This window comes from Lissotriton vulgaris, chromosome 5 (genome assembly GCF_964263255.1).
Source record: "Lissotriton vulgaris chromosome 5, aLisVul1.2, whole genome shotgun sequence".
NCBI lineage: Eukaryota > Metazoa > Chordata > Amphibia > Caudata > Salamandridae > Lissotriton > Lissotriton vulgaris.
Genome location: NC_141693.1, coordinates 1,676,014,851 through 1,676,029,769, shown reverse-complemented (window position 1 = coordinate 1,676,029,769; position 14,919 = coordinate 1,676,014,851). Strand labels below are relative to the sequence as shown.

The window sequence follows — 14,919 nt, the reverse complement described above, 5'->3', positions numbered from 1 at the left end:
CTATCACCTTTAGGTAATGTCTGCGCAATATTACACGCAAAAATAAATACATACATATAAAATCAGCGTGAAACAGCTTCGTTCCAATATGGCGCTTGAGCTGTCTTTTGAGGTAGGCATCACAGGCATTAGAGGTCGTTTCGTTGTCTGTCTTCGATGTCTAGTCGTACTGTAGCGACTCATTCTGTATGCGCGTAACGTCATCCCCCCCACGTACGTTCGCCATCTCAGTGTGCAGTGGTGTCTGTGTCGCCTTTCCAAACAAGTGGATGAATCTGTCTCGAGAGGTTTCGGAGGGCGAAAGCCGTGGTGCCAGGTATGTTAGTACGGTAATGGTGCAATGAAAACAGGAATGGCCTGTGGCTTCCTGAGCGGAAAGTAGAGGACACTGTGAGCAGAGGCTTTCGGGTGCTCTGCAGTAAAAAAAGATGGACTATAAACAAGGCCGCGGGACGAAGGAACGTGGCTCTACAAGCTACCGGTGGACCCACTGTACTCTGTTGCCGTGAGGTGGCGATGTTCGCTACCCACTTTCCTCACTGCACCTCTGGTTCCCAGTGTTAGGCACGATGATCGCAATCGTTTCTGTTCGCTTCCGCGATATATTTGTATATTCAAAGATGGTCTAAAAAACGGAAAAGAAATTGGGGTAGAAAATGTCTATACACAATCACGAAACGTCATGCCATTTTGCACACTGTTGCAGGTCCGCTGTAGTCAAAGAGATTTTCCTCTTGAGAAATGTTTACATCCTCAAAACGAGGACTATTGCATCCTAATCTAATCTGGCAATATGTATAAGGAATGCTAGATCTCAGTAATATTTTAATTTAGGGATGGGAATGTTCACCTCAGTAATATTTCAACTTCGTAAATAGTTTGTCTACAGCACATTGTAAATTGTTTTCACGTCATGGGAACTCTATAAATGGAAATCTGGTCATCATCGCTGGTTCAAAGTTTCTAATTTGGGCACCTTTTTCATTCTTGAGACAATGCTTACAGACATTTCTGCTTATGGCATGGTAGATGGTTGGCACTTTGGAGAATATTGCGTGATCGCAGGGCACAAGTACTATAAAAAAAGAAGTGGGGGGATGTAATGACTGCTTCAAGAGGAATTGTGGAAGATATAGTTTATTGACAAGCAGGTACAGGAAGATGCAAACACATACCAAGAAGTCAAGCTGGTAACGGAACTCATGCCATTCTAGGATAGTTATGAGGTATTATAGAATCGCTGTACCTAGTGTAGCTATGGATACGCAGATGCAAGGATACCACATCTCCTTCGTTTATATAAAATATATAATAAAGAACATATTACAATTGCACAACTAAATAATATAACCAAAATAGGAAAAGGAATGAAATAAAAAGTTAGTAAAATACTGTAGCACCAATCCCTTTCTTTATAAACATTTAAATTACATTACATAACTTCTATATCACACTGCTACATTTATGGTTCTACCAACTCGTGTTACTTTTGTAGAACTACTTGAAGGTTCTGAAGATCCTTTAGTGACATAAGTAGAATTTGTAGAGACCATACTTGTAGGTTGTTGACTAGACATGGATGAAACACTGTTTGAACCATCTGAAGATAAACGCATAACTTCATCCCACATTCAATTCATGGGAGAAATAGATTTTGTACATTCTTCATTATGCTCAGAATTTTTGTCCAATGACATTCTGTTGTAATGCCAAATATTTCCACCACTTAATCTGGCTAATTTGGAATAAGGTGAAGTGACTTGTAAGGGTGTTGAATATTCGCTGAGACCTTTCTTAACTTTAGAAGACAACTTTTCTTTGACCCTATCACCTGTCTTTAATTTAATGTCATTAGAATTATGCATTTTATCAAAATGAACTTTGTAAGAATCATGCATTTTTCTCATATTGGATCTCACTAGAGCTGGTGACCATTTGCTATGAATTTTCATAGTATTCCAAGCTATGCCATAACGTATTGCAGCATTACACACACTCCCTCATTAGCCCGGACGCACTATATTTCTCTCACAATCCCGACAGCTTCTTCAAAATGCGCCTCGGGCGGGCTCTCTTACCTCCTCCTGGGACCCCAGGCGGTGCAGCGTGCTCCTGTTGGCATCTCCCTCTGGCCAAGCCTCATTATTCACTGCGCCAAGTGTGCTTTTAGTTTGACAATTGTGGCCTTGTGTCTGTGTTTCCTTTCCCGAACCGTGCAGCTACGGGTTCCTTGGCAACACACTTTCCTCTAGGGATGTGGAATTCCTATAGCCCGGCGCCCAGGACATATTGTTTGGGGTCAAGGACAACAAGTTTTAATTTGTATTTTGTCCTTGGGACAAGTAGGCCCAACCCCCTGCAGCACAAACCCTTTGGCTGCCAGTTTCCAGTACCACATTAAGAATCAAGAAGGGTACTGCTTGTAGTTAAGTTAATATTTGTGTGCATGTGTTAATGCTGTTCAAACTTGTATTTATGGTTCATTATTTGAAAGCCTTTATTATTAGGGTGAGCACTCTAAGTAAATGCACTTTCTGACTGTACTACTGACAGTGGTTCCAGTTGGAAAATGTGGACACACGTTTTCAAAGTTTAGCAACATGAGGCTATGCATGATGCTCACAGAATGCTCTCTGATTAGATGCAAATATTTGCAGAAGCTTGACAGCAAGATTAATGTTTCTTTGCTTTCATTATAAAATGCTCCTAAAAAAAGAAAGTAGGGAAAAAAACATTTTGCTAAACTACTGTAAAATTTCAGGTACCATTTCTTTGCAGCATCATTTAGTAAAATGTGTTGATGCATGCTAGTAGTTCCCAAAAATATTCATATTGGAAAATTTGTGTAACCAGTTTCAATGAGATTATGGGAAACAAAAACAAACTAGCCTTGGTAAAGCCAGTAGGTCTGACATTGGCGGTCAGCTTTTTAGTTTTGGCAATGCGTGACTTGTTTTGGCATGGCTTTTGTAAAACCTTATTGATGTGAGAGCTGCCAGGCCCTCACCATTATATCAAACATTGGCAGACACAAAAATTGTTTTTGGTCTCATAAAACACACACATTGCCACATTAGTTACTGGCACTGAACAAAAATACTTTGTGTACCGAAGTGCACCTTGTGAAAGAGCAGAATGCTGTCACTCACAGTGAAGCCAGCTGATTTTAGAGAGAGAGAGAGAATTTTAATAAACACAATAGTTAACGCCAGACCAAATTAGGGGCCCAATTTATTAACGAAAGTCTCAAAAATTCTCCTTTGGTATATGAGTTTCGTGAATTTACATTAGTGGGGCAAGAAATTGTACTTCTACAAAATATTTGTGAACTGCATATCAGCATGAGCAAATATGCATGTGTAGATTTTCTCATGTGAAAACCTGGATGTTTGAAAGTTCATTTTCCCACAAACTACTTTTTTCCCAACTCTGAAAGAAGGTTTACATCTGCCACTCTCAGGAGTAAATTTCCAACATTTCTCAGTATGGGAAAGATTAGAGAAGATTTGTTGAAAACCCTTAAAACATACAAGCTAGTAGGTTTGCACAGACTCAAAAGTGCATTCCAACCCTTGAACTACTGCTTACCATGATCATCAGTCCCAGTATGTAGATCTCCGGAAACGTGGCAACATAAAATGATTACTAGTATTCAAACACTACTATGGTATATGCCCTGGTATAATCAGAGAAGTTATATAAGAGCTCTTACATAATGAGATTGCTGCCATAATTTGTGGCAGCACTACATGGCACCAAAGGGACAAGTGGATTTTGTTACAGGACAAGTACATTTATAAAGCAACCTTCCCCATGGACAAGTAGATATTTTAATAAATTCCACACCCCTGTTCCTCACTTTATGCCTGCCCCATGGCTCCCAGCAGTGCGGTTGCGCTTATCACTGTAAGTGTGTGGATGTCGCTCTCACTCTGGAGCCCATCAGTGTGCGGCTGAATCTAATGCCCAGCAGCTCCTTCTCTATCTGGGGCACAACTGGGTGCAGCTCCTGCTCTCGCGTCCAGTACAATACAGCGAGATCTCTCTGGCTGCTGGTGCCTAGAAGTGCAGAGCTCTTCCGTGATCTGATGCAAGGCAGTCTGCAGATCTCTCACTTGCTCACAGCAGTGCACAGTATCTTTGTGTTTGTTTACGCTACTTGTGTTTGGCAGCTGTTTGAGACCGTAGGCACAAGGAAATCATACGATGTGCCTCAGATCACATAAACTGTCCCAGTGGCGAGCCGAGAACACGTCTCTTGCTTATACAGGTTCCATTTTATCAACTTGACTCCAACCACTCCTATTAAAATAATCAAAACAATCTAGAGAGCGCCCATTGTTTCTTGACTATGTAACCATGCTAAAGCCAGACGATACCAGCATTGTAAGCGCAGTGAGTGGGGCTCCTTCTAATGTCTTCTACACTGGTTAGCAGCATTATTAGTCACAAAACAAACTGACTTGCCTTTTGTAGCCTAATAATAGGTGTTACCACAAGACTGTGTTTAATTTTTGTTATGGCACTGAAATCTCGAGGAAACCCCTTTCATTGATTCACTCTGACTTTGATTAATTTCTCTGACTTTTTATGCTTGCTCTGACTGCATAACTTTGTCTCACACAAAATGTTGTTCAAGCAGAAATATCTCCAAGGATATATTTCCCATGGCTGCCTGCGCTGCACAAGTCTCATTCACTGTGGAACCCTGATGGACAGTGGTATCTTGCAAGCCTTTTGTACATGTGTGTATACCTTACATGTGTTCGCCTCATCTCTGGCTGGACAGTAGACAGCTGTGCCCGTGACAGTAAAAATACCCGACATCATTTTTTAGGTCGAGGCCTAGAGCTGCGCACATGCGCAGGCTGCTGGCGAGATTTAGTGTTCTCAGGAGCTTACACTAGCAGGCTTTAAGTCCCGCCCCTCTTTCTCATTGGCCGGCGTCACCGTTTATGCTAAACGGTGGCCAGCCATTGGGAAAGAGCTTGCGGTTAAGTACAGTTTTCTCTTTTTAGTCCGTCCCACTTGGACAGACTGCCTTGCTTCCTTCTGCTGCAAAAGGTTTGTTATCTTTATGGGGGGCCAAACACATGGCCCGTAAAGATAATTAAAACCTTTTTGAAGCTGAAGGAAAGCAGGCTGAGGCTGTCCAAGTGGGACGGCAGAAAAACAGAAAACTCGGCGTCATGGCGGAGCGCTTGTTGATGAGCTTAGAGTACTGCCGAACCCCCAGTTAGTGTTCGGAGCCCATCTACTGTCTTCTAGGCGCACACGGAGAGCCTCGTCACCAGCCAGCTGCTTCACCCACCTGCGTCTCTCCGAGAGGATCCCCAAACGTAGCTGGAAGTGCTGGGGGCTGTTCCGCGCCGAGAGGACTCGTGCTGATGCTGAGATTGGCACAGGCGACTCATCAGATGGTAACTAAATAGTTGTAGGGAGGCTGCTGGGACTGGACAGGAGAGGGGAGCGGATTTATACACCCCAGCATCAGCTCTGGCGATGATCAGCTCATTTAGGGACAAAGTGTGCATTTAACCCAAAACGTTAGCCCAATGCGAATACGCAAGCAATGTGGGCAACTGCGGCAAACATAAAACAATTTCGGTTACAGGCGGCGTCCTGGAGAAAGCACCACTCTCACTGCAGCCTGCGTGCCCTTCAGGCACAGAATAAGCAAGCAGCCTGATCAGGTAGCAGCTGATGCACGGACGCCCCCTCCCCGCAGTGAGCTTGTCCCGTCCCGAACCACAAACCCTACCTCCTGCTGCCTATAGTCACAAGGAAAGCGCCAGTAACTAACAAAGAGACAAGCTTTTTATATGCAAGCAATGAACACCCTCCTATCCCATGGTTTGGTATTAAGAGCAGCTATAATTGATGTGTAGCAGGACCCTTGGATCTCGGTGCCGCTGCACCAGCTGCACTTTTTATAGGTGTGTCTCTGGAAAGCGGAAACATGCCGAGGAGGACCTAGAAAAGATGAGCCCCTCTCTAAAACCCAAAACCCTCCATCAGCACTCTGCAAGGCAGAACTTTTAAAGACCCACATGTTAGTAATTATCCAAGCAAGGCTGACTGGTAAATATTATTGTGTGTTGGTGGGGTCAGGGCCGAGGGTTATTACAGCAAGTCACAGTACAACACCTTAGAATTGCTTAGGGGAGGCTACCAGTGGAGCAGATACAATTTTCAGAGATGGAGTGCTGGTCTTTGACGTCACTTGACCTAAGTGCCTTGATTGCTCTTCCTGCGCAGATGATATATACATATCAAATATGTGCACTTCCTAAACAACGCCTCTTTATTTACCTGTGTGTTAGACAACTTGTGGAAAGCCGTGACGTTCTCCTTTCACGTGCACCCCAGAAGCGTGGCACTAGTTAAAAGTACAAAATACCCTAAATAAATAAATCCATATTTGTAAAGCGCGAACTGCTCACACTTACGAGTCTTAAGGCGCTGAGGGCCATTGTGGAAACTAGGTGAGCTATTGCCCAGAGTCATGCTGAGCTGAGCTTCCGCCAGAGCCAGGGATCGAACCGTGAACCCTGTGCTCCGAAGTCAGCTGCGCCACACCCTAAGCATACTGTGAGAAACTAATAGTAAACATGGCTCTCCTATTACCATGGGCAGTAGCACTTAGGCGAAGTTGCCGACAGTCTGTACTGAAGGTACGCCTTTTCATTGTCACTTTTCCATCTGAACTCCATCAATAATTTATGGGGCGCAGCAGCGACCTATAACCCCCACTTCAGGCGCTATTGGGGTCGTAATGCCCACATAGTTCTTTTGCACTCCTCGATGTCACTGAAGATAGGCACGTCACGTGTGTGTTCTCAAGACTCGTTCGCCAGAAGAAGTGCTAGGTATGTTCAAGGTTTTTGCCTGTCTGTGTTGGGAATATGTCTGTGCATGTAGTGTGCGTGCACAAAAGAGTAGCCGTCAATAATGCAATAAGTTTTGTGGAACCGGGTTCTAGGGTAAGAGTGGACCACGTCCCCAAATTAGCAGTTGTTTTCTTACTTCCACACCAGGGAGTGTGTTAGCTGGAGAGGACAGTTTTCTGTCTGCGCCACTCTGCATGCTGGTTGCACGCGAGCGGCTGTTTATATATAAATGGGGGTGTTTCCAAGCCCAAGCCCAAGCTTGGATATGAGAAAAGTGAAGTGTGCCCGTTGGTGCGCCCGCACTGGTTAAGTGTGACAGTGCATGGACGTTGTGCATGCGGTAATATGTATGTATGTTCCCGTACACACTGCTTTCTCAGTTCATTTTCCCAGACAATATGGATTTCGTTCACATGCTCTCGCCACCTCATTATTATTTTCGCGCTCGGTAGGAAGCAGAGGGTCTGTTCATAGCTCCTGACAGTACTCAGCGGCCATATCTGCACCAGTCACTGTACAGTGACACGTCCCCAGTCCCAAGCAGATAGAAGGCTGGGAATACAAGGGGAAATCTGTGCTTCGCATAGTGTCCCACACACCTGGTAGTTTGCTGCCTCTGTCGGATATATAATACAACAAATGACAATACACCTACAATAGCTTTGTCAATGGTTGTTCGGTGAATGTTGAGTGCCGTGTAGCCCTAGCACCATTTGGTGTCCACCATATCAGATTCTTCTGAATATTTGGGGCACGTGTTGATATTTGTGTTCAGACCCTGAAAGGATGGGGTCAGCCTGTGAGCCCATTCAACCCTAGGCCTCTCTCATTAGGTGGAAACAGACTCCAGGCACATTTTAGAATCTCTTCCTGAACTGTCGCATGCAAGGAAGCTGCATTCTGCTTGCATTCCAGGTACATGGATGCATACATCCCCTCCCCCCACCACCACAGAAAATGCTGTGGGGTATTGTAGGGGACAAGGGCAATTGGGGGTCCTTATTTGGTTTCAATCATGGAATTCACCACATCGCCTGTTTGTATTTCGAAACAGGCAGGCAGGACTCCGGCATTTGTCTGTGGGGACGCGCAATGGATTGAACATTCCGCCTGCTCTATATGTCCTTTTCTTTTTCTGAGAATGTGCTCCTAGGCATGGAGAAACTATACTGACCTCTTTACACAGGACGTAAACAGGGAGTTATAGCCATGCTCCTTGGTTCAGTTACATTGCTGTTCTCGAGTAAAACACTGTCTCGAGCTTGGAAATGGGCCAGGTCCCTTGAGTTTGGAATACGACAAAACAAACCGTCGAACACGTGATGCACTTGTGCACTACGTGTCAGTAATTGGGCAGGAATACAGAGCATAGTGTGCCTGGGAAAGTGCATGCGTGTCCCGACATCGTACATATCAACCTGTATGTGTGCGCTTGTGAAAGAGCAAGATAGAAAGGGAGGGAAGGGGAAAGAGGCAAAGGGAGAGTGAGGAAATGAAGAAATGAGACAAGGAAACTAAACAGAAGGAAAGGGGAGAGGGTGCAACAAAAAGAGAAAAGACGGTATTTAAGATGAAAGGAAGAGATAAACAAGCATTGAAAATGCAACAGGTCTTGCCTTTGGTTAAGTCAAAGCCATTTGCTTTGCTAATGGTATTGTATAGCAAAGCAAATGGCTTTAACTTAACAAAAGGCGAGACCTATTGCATTTTCAATGCTTGTTTAGTGGTAGGATGGTCATAGATGGAACCATTTTTTCTGATTTAGAAGTAGAGCCCGAATTTGATTGTAAATAGTGTTTCCTGTCAAGTGTAGAGTTGATTATAAAATGAGCTTTAAAAGTATGTTATCAGGCCATGGGGATCCTCATGGGCAGAGATTATCTGGTCTCACTTGGTCAGGTTTAGCACTACAAAAACACTACGATGGGGGAGGACCTAGGGGAGGTTTATAGACCACAATCTGGATACAATCCCCAGAGAACTTGTAAATAACACTAGACGGGTGGTTCGGATAAAATCCCAAATGATGAAGGGCGGATCCGAATGGTGACTGATGGGTTATTTCCTCATCCTTTGAGAATCTCCTGTGTTGCATTGATTTAGCGGTACGGGTGATTTGGGTTACTTCTTTATACTCCTGGGCGATTTCCTTTGAGACCCTCTGGTATCTAGTGTTATTTACAGGTTTAGCACTAGTCTTGCAGCAGCATTCTGGATCTGTTGCAGTTGGCAATTAGGTGTTTTGATAGTCCAATGTAGAGCATGCTGATGTGGATGTGGCTTGGCAAGGCTAGAGCTTTAGAGGCTGGAACAATGTGGCATATTCCTATATGAGGGGATGAGGATTTGCATTGTGCGCAGTGTATTTTTAGTCACTTGGGTAACCTTTTGGTTGGAGTGCATTGAGAAATAGCTATTTGGTTGGTGATAGGTGGTGTACGGAAAGGAATGAACATAATTTGGGCTCTACGTGCATGTTGGTCTTCATCCATTTCAGAACAATTTCTTGTTTACAGTTCCACTTCCCTTTTTGGGTTCAATTTGGTTAGCAGTGGCATCAAATGCTGATGACTGGTCAAGAAGGAGGATTTCCTCCACCAGTTAGTGTGCTGGTTTGTGGAAACGTACTTCCTCTTATCTTTCTTATCAAATTGCTTCTTATATAGCTCAGAAGAAAACTAAAATCCCAAATCCTTCCTCTTCCAAGCCAGCTGTATTGCTTCCCCTTTTAGCGCTATTAAAGTTGGAAAAAAATGAAAATTACAGTAATAGGAACTTAGTGTTACCTCATTTCTCTTGAAATCCTTTACATTTATCGTTCTTAATGAATGTTTACTCTGTACTGTGACAACACACGTTATGTCCCCGCAGGAGGGACTACATCCTAGTTGTATGCATTACTGCTTGTATATTATAAATCAAACTCTTTACTGATTTCTATCCTGGGTTTCACTTTGCTTGCATTCCGAGGAACACTTCTTGAAGGCTAGTCACTTTAAAATTTACTTTTTAGGTGCTAGTTCCATATGCACTTAGTTTTGTTTTCTCCATCTCAATTGGAGTGCTCCTATTGTCTTTGTCAGAAGCTGCTTACCTACGTTTAGCAGTAACGTCCTCCTGCCCCTTATTCTTCTACCGTGAGTCCCAAAAGGGTCACCGTCATTGAAGTGTGTGGTGTCTCATATTGGACTAACTGAAAGTAAAACACGTATGTGGTAAAAAGCAAAAAAAGAATCCCACAAAAGCTTTGCAATGACTGTGTTTAGAACAATATAAGGATGCCTTGGATATCATTTTCTCACAGAAAAACACATTTGTCTTACCTGTAAAGAACTTTTTGCCCTTGGGCCTCCATAGCGCTTTGATACATATATTCACCTGCATGGTGACTCGTGCATGGCTATCCATCATTGCTCTGTGGGATATTTTTGTTAATGCTGTTTATCGTTATCAATAACCATTTTCTAGGTCCTGCATACCAGGTGTCACAAGCGGTCTGTTTGGGTATAAAATATTATGGCTGATGACGGCTGATAGCCAGAAACCGCTCCTAGGATGCTTGATTCCGGTCCAGGGAAGACATGGCTTGGCAGTTCGGGCTGGGCTGTTCCCATGAGGCACAGGGTCAAGGCTGATTTGCATATGGCCATGTCTGAACTGGGGTGGTGTGGTGAGCAAACAAACGATGGTTTAGGCCCAGATCTCTGTACTGGGGTGAATGTATGACATTATTCTGCATTCTGTCCATCAAGTGTTGTTTTTAGGTTTTGCCTGGCGAAAGCTGCGCTCTGCGCAGCTTTTTCGCGCAGGCGAAAACCTAATGAGTACTGTGTGTGGGTTTGGGTCGGCCCTCGTCATTCATTGGCTGGCTCCATAAATGGAGCCTAGCCATTGGATGAGGGGCCTGTCCGTCAATGCCGGACCAGACACGGGGGCGTTCCCGAGATTCTTTGGCTTTTGCCGACGTCACGCGACGTCAGCCGAAAGCCGGGAACGCCCCCGAATCCGGTCCGGCATTGAAGGCACCCGGAAGAAGTCCAGGTGAGTGCTTGCTTTAATTTCCTGCTGTTCCCACCCCCTCTCCTGCTCGCAGCGTCTCCCGTCCCCGTTCCCGCCCCCCTCCCGCTGGTGACCGTGCTTTCCTGTTGTCTCAGCCAGGCGCGCTCCCCGCAGACTCCCCTCCCCCTGGTCTCCGTTCCGGGTTTTTCCTCTTTTCCTGTTGTCTCAGCCAGGCCCGCTCCCCGCAGACTCCCCTCCCCCTGGTCTCCGTTCCGGGTTTCACCTCTTTCACCGACTGTGCACCCTGTTTTCGGCCCCGCTCCGCTCGGCTTCTTGGCCGGTTTCCGGCTCTTTGTGCGGCCCCGACTCCCGTTGTACTCCGCTCCGGCTCTTGCGCTCTGCCGGGCTGACTGTTCTTTGTGCTCCGGGCCGGTCCCGCTCCGCCCGGCGCTGGCTCCGCTCCGGGTTTCCGCGCGCTCCGCGGTTCTCGGTAAAATGGCAGAGCTGCCGCTGAGCCTCGTGTCGGAGTGAGAGAGAGAGAGGAGCGGCGGCGGGCGAGGAGCGAACAGAAGGGCGGACCGGGCCAAGCGGGAGCGCACAGGACCCCAGTCAAGGCAACCCCCAACACTACCGCAGGCTCTCGGGCCTCCGCCCACTGGCAGCCCCCTTCGTCCCCGGCCACACCACTCCTCCTCTACCGATCACCGTCTCTCCGGTTAGGCCTACTCGGGCCTCTGGAGCCCTCTCGACCCCCTACTCCCGGACTCCCCACCTTGGCTGTCGGGTTTGCAGACGCCCTCTCGTACTCCTGGGCCTAACGGCCCTTCTCCCGGTTTTACCGACCGTCCCCCCCAAAGACCCCGGGTCTCCCCTCCCGGGATCCAGCGCTCCCATCCCGGGCAGTGTGGGGAATGTGCCGGGGCCGCGGGGCCGGGAGCAGGCCTCTTGCGCACTGAGCAGCCCTCCGCCTCCCCGGTGATGGCCGCGCAGGTGGCCTCGGCCGCAGCCCCCCCTTCAGGCCTCGGCAGTCCCCCGGAGCTGAAGCCAAGCGGGGGATCCGAGGAGCCGGGCGAGGTGGCCGCAGACAGCGGGCCGGAAAGTGGCCCCGACTAAGAAGAGGCCTCTCCTCCCGGCGGCGGAGAGCCGGCCGCCCCCGAAAGCAACGGACCCACCAGCCCCCCGGAGCCGACTGCCTATCAGCCTGGTGGTTATGGTGCGCCCTACAGAGAGCCCCCAGAATCTTACTACCCGGCATACCCTCCCTATCCAGGCCGGGCCTACCCGCCCTACCCTCGCGCTAAGCCCTACCCTGGAGGCCCCCAGCGCTTCCTAGGGGGCTCTCCCACCGCCGCCCGCGCTTACCCCGGCTACCCTCCCGAAGGTCCTGACGGAGCCCCGGCCCCGCAATATGGAGGTCCACCTGGAGCTGGAGGCTGGGGGGCCGCACAGCAGAGAGGACACCATGGACCTGCCAGTCCCGGCAGGAGCGGGCAGCCCTTGCCCAGGACTCCGCAGGTAAGAGAACTGGAAAGTGGGGCAAAACATGCGATTTATAGAGCCCTGTGCTTCCAAGGGAAGGTATGGTTGGCAAGAGGAACGGGGGTGGGAGGTGGTATGGAACAATGGGACGAAGAGTCTCCGCCATCAGGTAGAGGTTGGTGTTTGAAAGGGGTCCTATTCTTGTCACCAGGTCGTGAGTCTAATGAAGGACAGGCAGTAGTTGAGAATCATGAAACCTCTTGAAAATGTGTTACTTGGTATGTACAGGGTCAGTTGTCATCAAGGGGACGGGACGGTCCTTCAATTGCGCTGTCAGTTGGTTGTGTCTGCGTACATGGTATCAGTTGGTTGGTGGGGCCAACTATTTGGGGCTGGTATGCACTGATATATATTTAATCAAATAATGGGCAGATTTGAGACATGGAGTCCTGTGTTCATAGAACAGGATAGGCAGGTTATTATTTTTCCAGCTATGTTGAAGCTTTTATTCTACTATGTCTTAAGTTTAGATTTTATACTTTATAAATTACCAGCTGTAACCATTTTGGTGCCGTTATGTGACTTTGAGGTAATGTTTTGCATAGATATTACTACCAGTGATGGTGTTAAGGTCACTTAATGTACACAGGCCTGCAGCAGGGTGCCAAGCGGCATTAGGTCGATAGGATTTTAAACGAAAGCTCCCTGGTGGTTTAGGGTTGTGCACATGAGTGTTTGCTGGGGTGTCCTTAGTGCTTGTGCTTAATAGAATGTAGCTAATATGTTCGCGTGCGTCCCGGCGTGGGGGTACAGAGCATGCCTGCTTGTGCCTCCGTGTGCCCCTGTTGCCTGCTTGTGCTTCCGTTTTCGTGCCCCTGTTGCCTGCTTGTGCCTCCGTTTTTGTGCCCCTGTTGCCTGCTTGTGCCTCCGTTTTCGTGCCCCTGTTGCCCGCTTGTGCCTCCGTTTTCGTGCCCCTGTTGCGTGTGCCCCTGTTGTCTGCTTGTGCCTCTGTGTGCCCCTGTTGCCTGCTTGTGCCTCTGTGTGCCCCTGTTGCCTGCTTGTGCCTCTGTGTGCCCCTGTTGCCTGCTTGTGCCTCTGTGTGCCCCTGTTGCCTGCTTGTGCCTCTGTGTGCCCCTGTTGCCTGCTTGTGCCTCTGTGTGCCCCTGTTGCCTGCTTGTGCCTCTGTGTGCCCCTGTTGCCTGCTTGTGCCTCTGTGTGCCCCTGTTGCCTGCTTCTGCCTCCGTGTGCCCCTGTTGCCTGCTTGTGCCTCCGTGTGCCCCTGTTGCCTGCTTGTGCTGTGTTGGTGTGTGTGGAGGGCTCTGTGTGGCTGTGTGTGTAGGAAGCTTTGTGTGGCTGTGTGTGTGGGGGGCTCTGTGTGGCTGTGTGTGGGGGGCTCTGTGTGTGTTTGTGTGTGTCATTTGCGATAGATAAAGCTAGTGGCATTGTAAATGACAATGCCATTTATTTATGTTAAAAAAAACAAAAATAAAAATGTCAAGAGCAATGCCAATAGCTCTAACTTTAACAAAGGCAAAACCATTGCATTGTAAATGCTTGTTTGCATTTGTCATCCGAGTGGGACGGGTATGCTCAGACGTGAGTCCCGTGCTCTCCACGCCACTGGAGTCAAGCTATCCTGGCTGATGACGGCTGACAGCCAGAACCCGGTCCTAGGATGCTTGATTCCGGTCCAGGAAAGACATTGCTTGGCAGTTCGGGCTGGACTGTTCCCATGAGGCACAGGGTCAAGGCTGATTTGCATATGGCCATGTCTGAACTGGGGTGGTGTGGTGAGCAAAAAAAAAACGGATGGATTTAGGCCCAGATCTCTGTACTGGGTGAATGTATGACATGGTTCTGCATTCTGTCCATCAACTGTTGTTTTTGCACTCCACATGTCAGCCTACCATGGAATTCAGGCCATCCCCCTATCATCACACTTCTCAGCCATCGCAATCCTCTTTGATTACATTAAATTTGGATTCAATGTAAGAATTAAATACTGAATCTTTTTGCACATTTTGTGACAGCCTATCTTATCCACATGCAGCCTGTCTTACACTATGTGCAATACATTTTTTAGGCCTCGCCTAGCGTTGCAGTGTGTATGTGCTGCTTGCTCTGCGGGGCTATTGTGATCAAGGAGATTTCAGAAGGGGACTTGTAGCCCCGCCCCTCATTTTCATTGGCTGGCGTCATCGTTTAATTAAAACGGTGGCCTCCGATTGAAAAATAGGCTTTTTTGTATCCGCCCTGTCTCCTTTTCGTCCAGCCCATACGGACTGTATTGTCTACTTGCCGGCTGTTGACTGAATTTCTTATCTATGGGGGCCTGTATGCTTACGAGTTAGTCTGTGCCTAGGGGCGTGTAGTGACGATCATGTTTACAAGTTAGCTTGTATCTCTTTGTATCGCAGTGGCTTTCTGTATCCCGTGCTCTTCCCTCTCCACGGCTTGGCTGATGAGCACCGAGGGAGTGAGTATATGCTGTGGTTGGTATCGGAGTGCCCGCCTCGTGACAAGGTGTCTGCATATAACACGCGCGAGTCCT

The 14,919-nt window shown here is 47.6% G+C and overlaps 1 protein-coding gene across 1 annotated transcript in view; it reads left to right on the top strand.

The window, feature by feature from the left end:
* Positions 1–202: 202 nt before the first annotated feature.
* The window catches only part of DDX42 (DEAD-box helicase 42), a 401,460-nt gene continuing 386,743 nt past the window's right edge, over positions 203–14,919 (top strand). Inside the window, exon 1 of the mRNA XM_086923805.1 lies at positions 203–316. Coding sequence (XP_086779931.1) covers positions 270–316 — 47 coding nt within the window. The 5' untranslated portion in view covers positions 203–269. The remainder of the gene's footprint in view (positions 317–14,919) is intronic.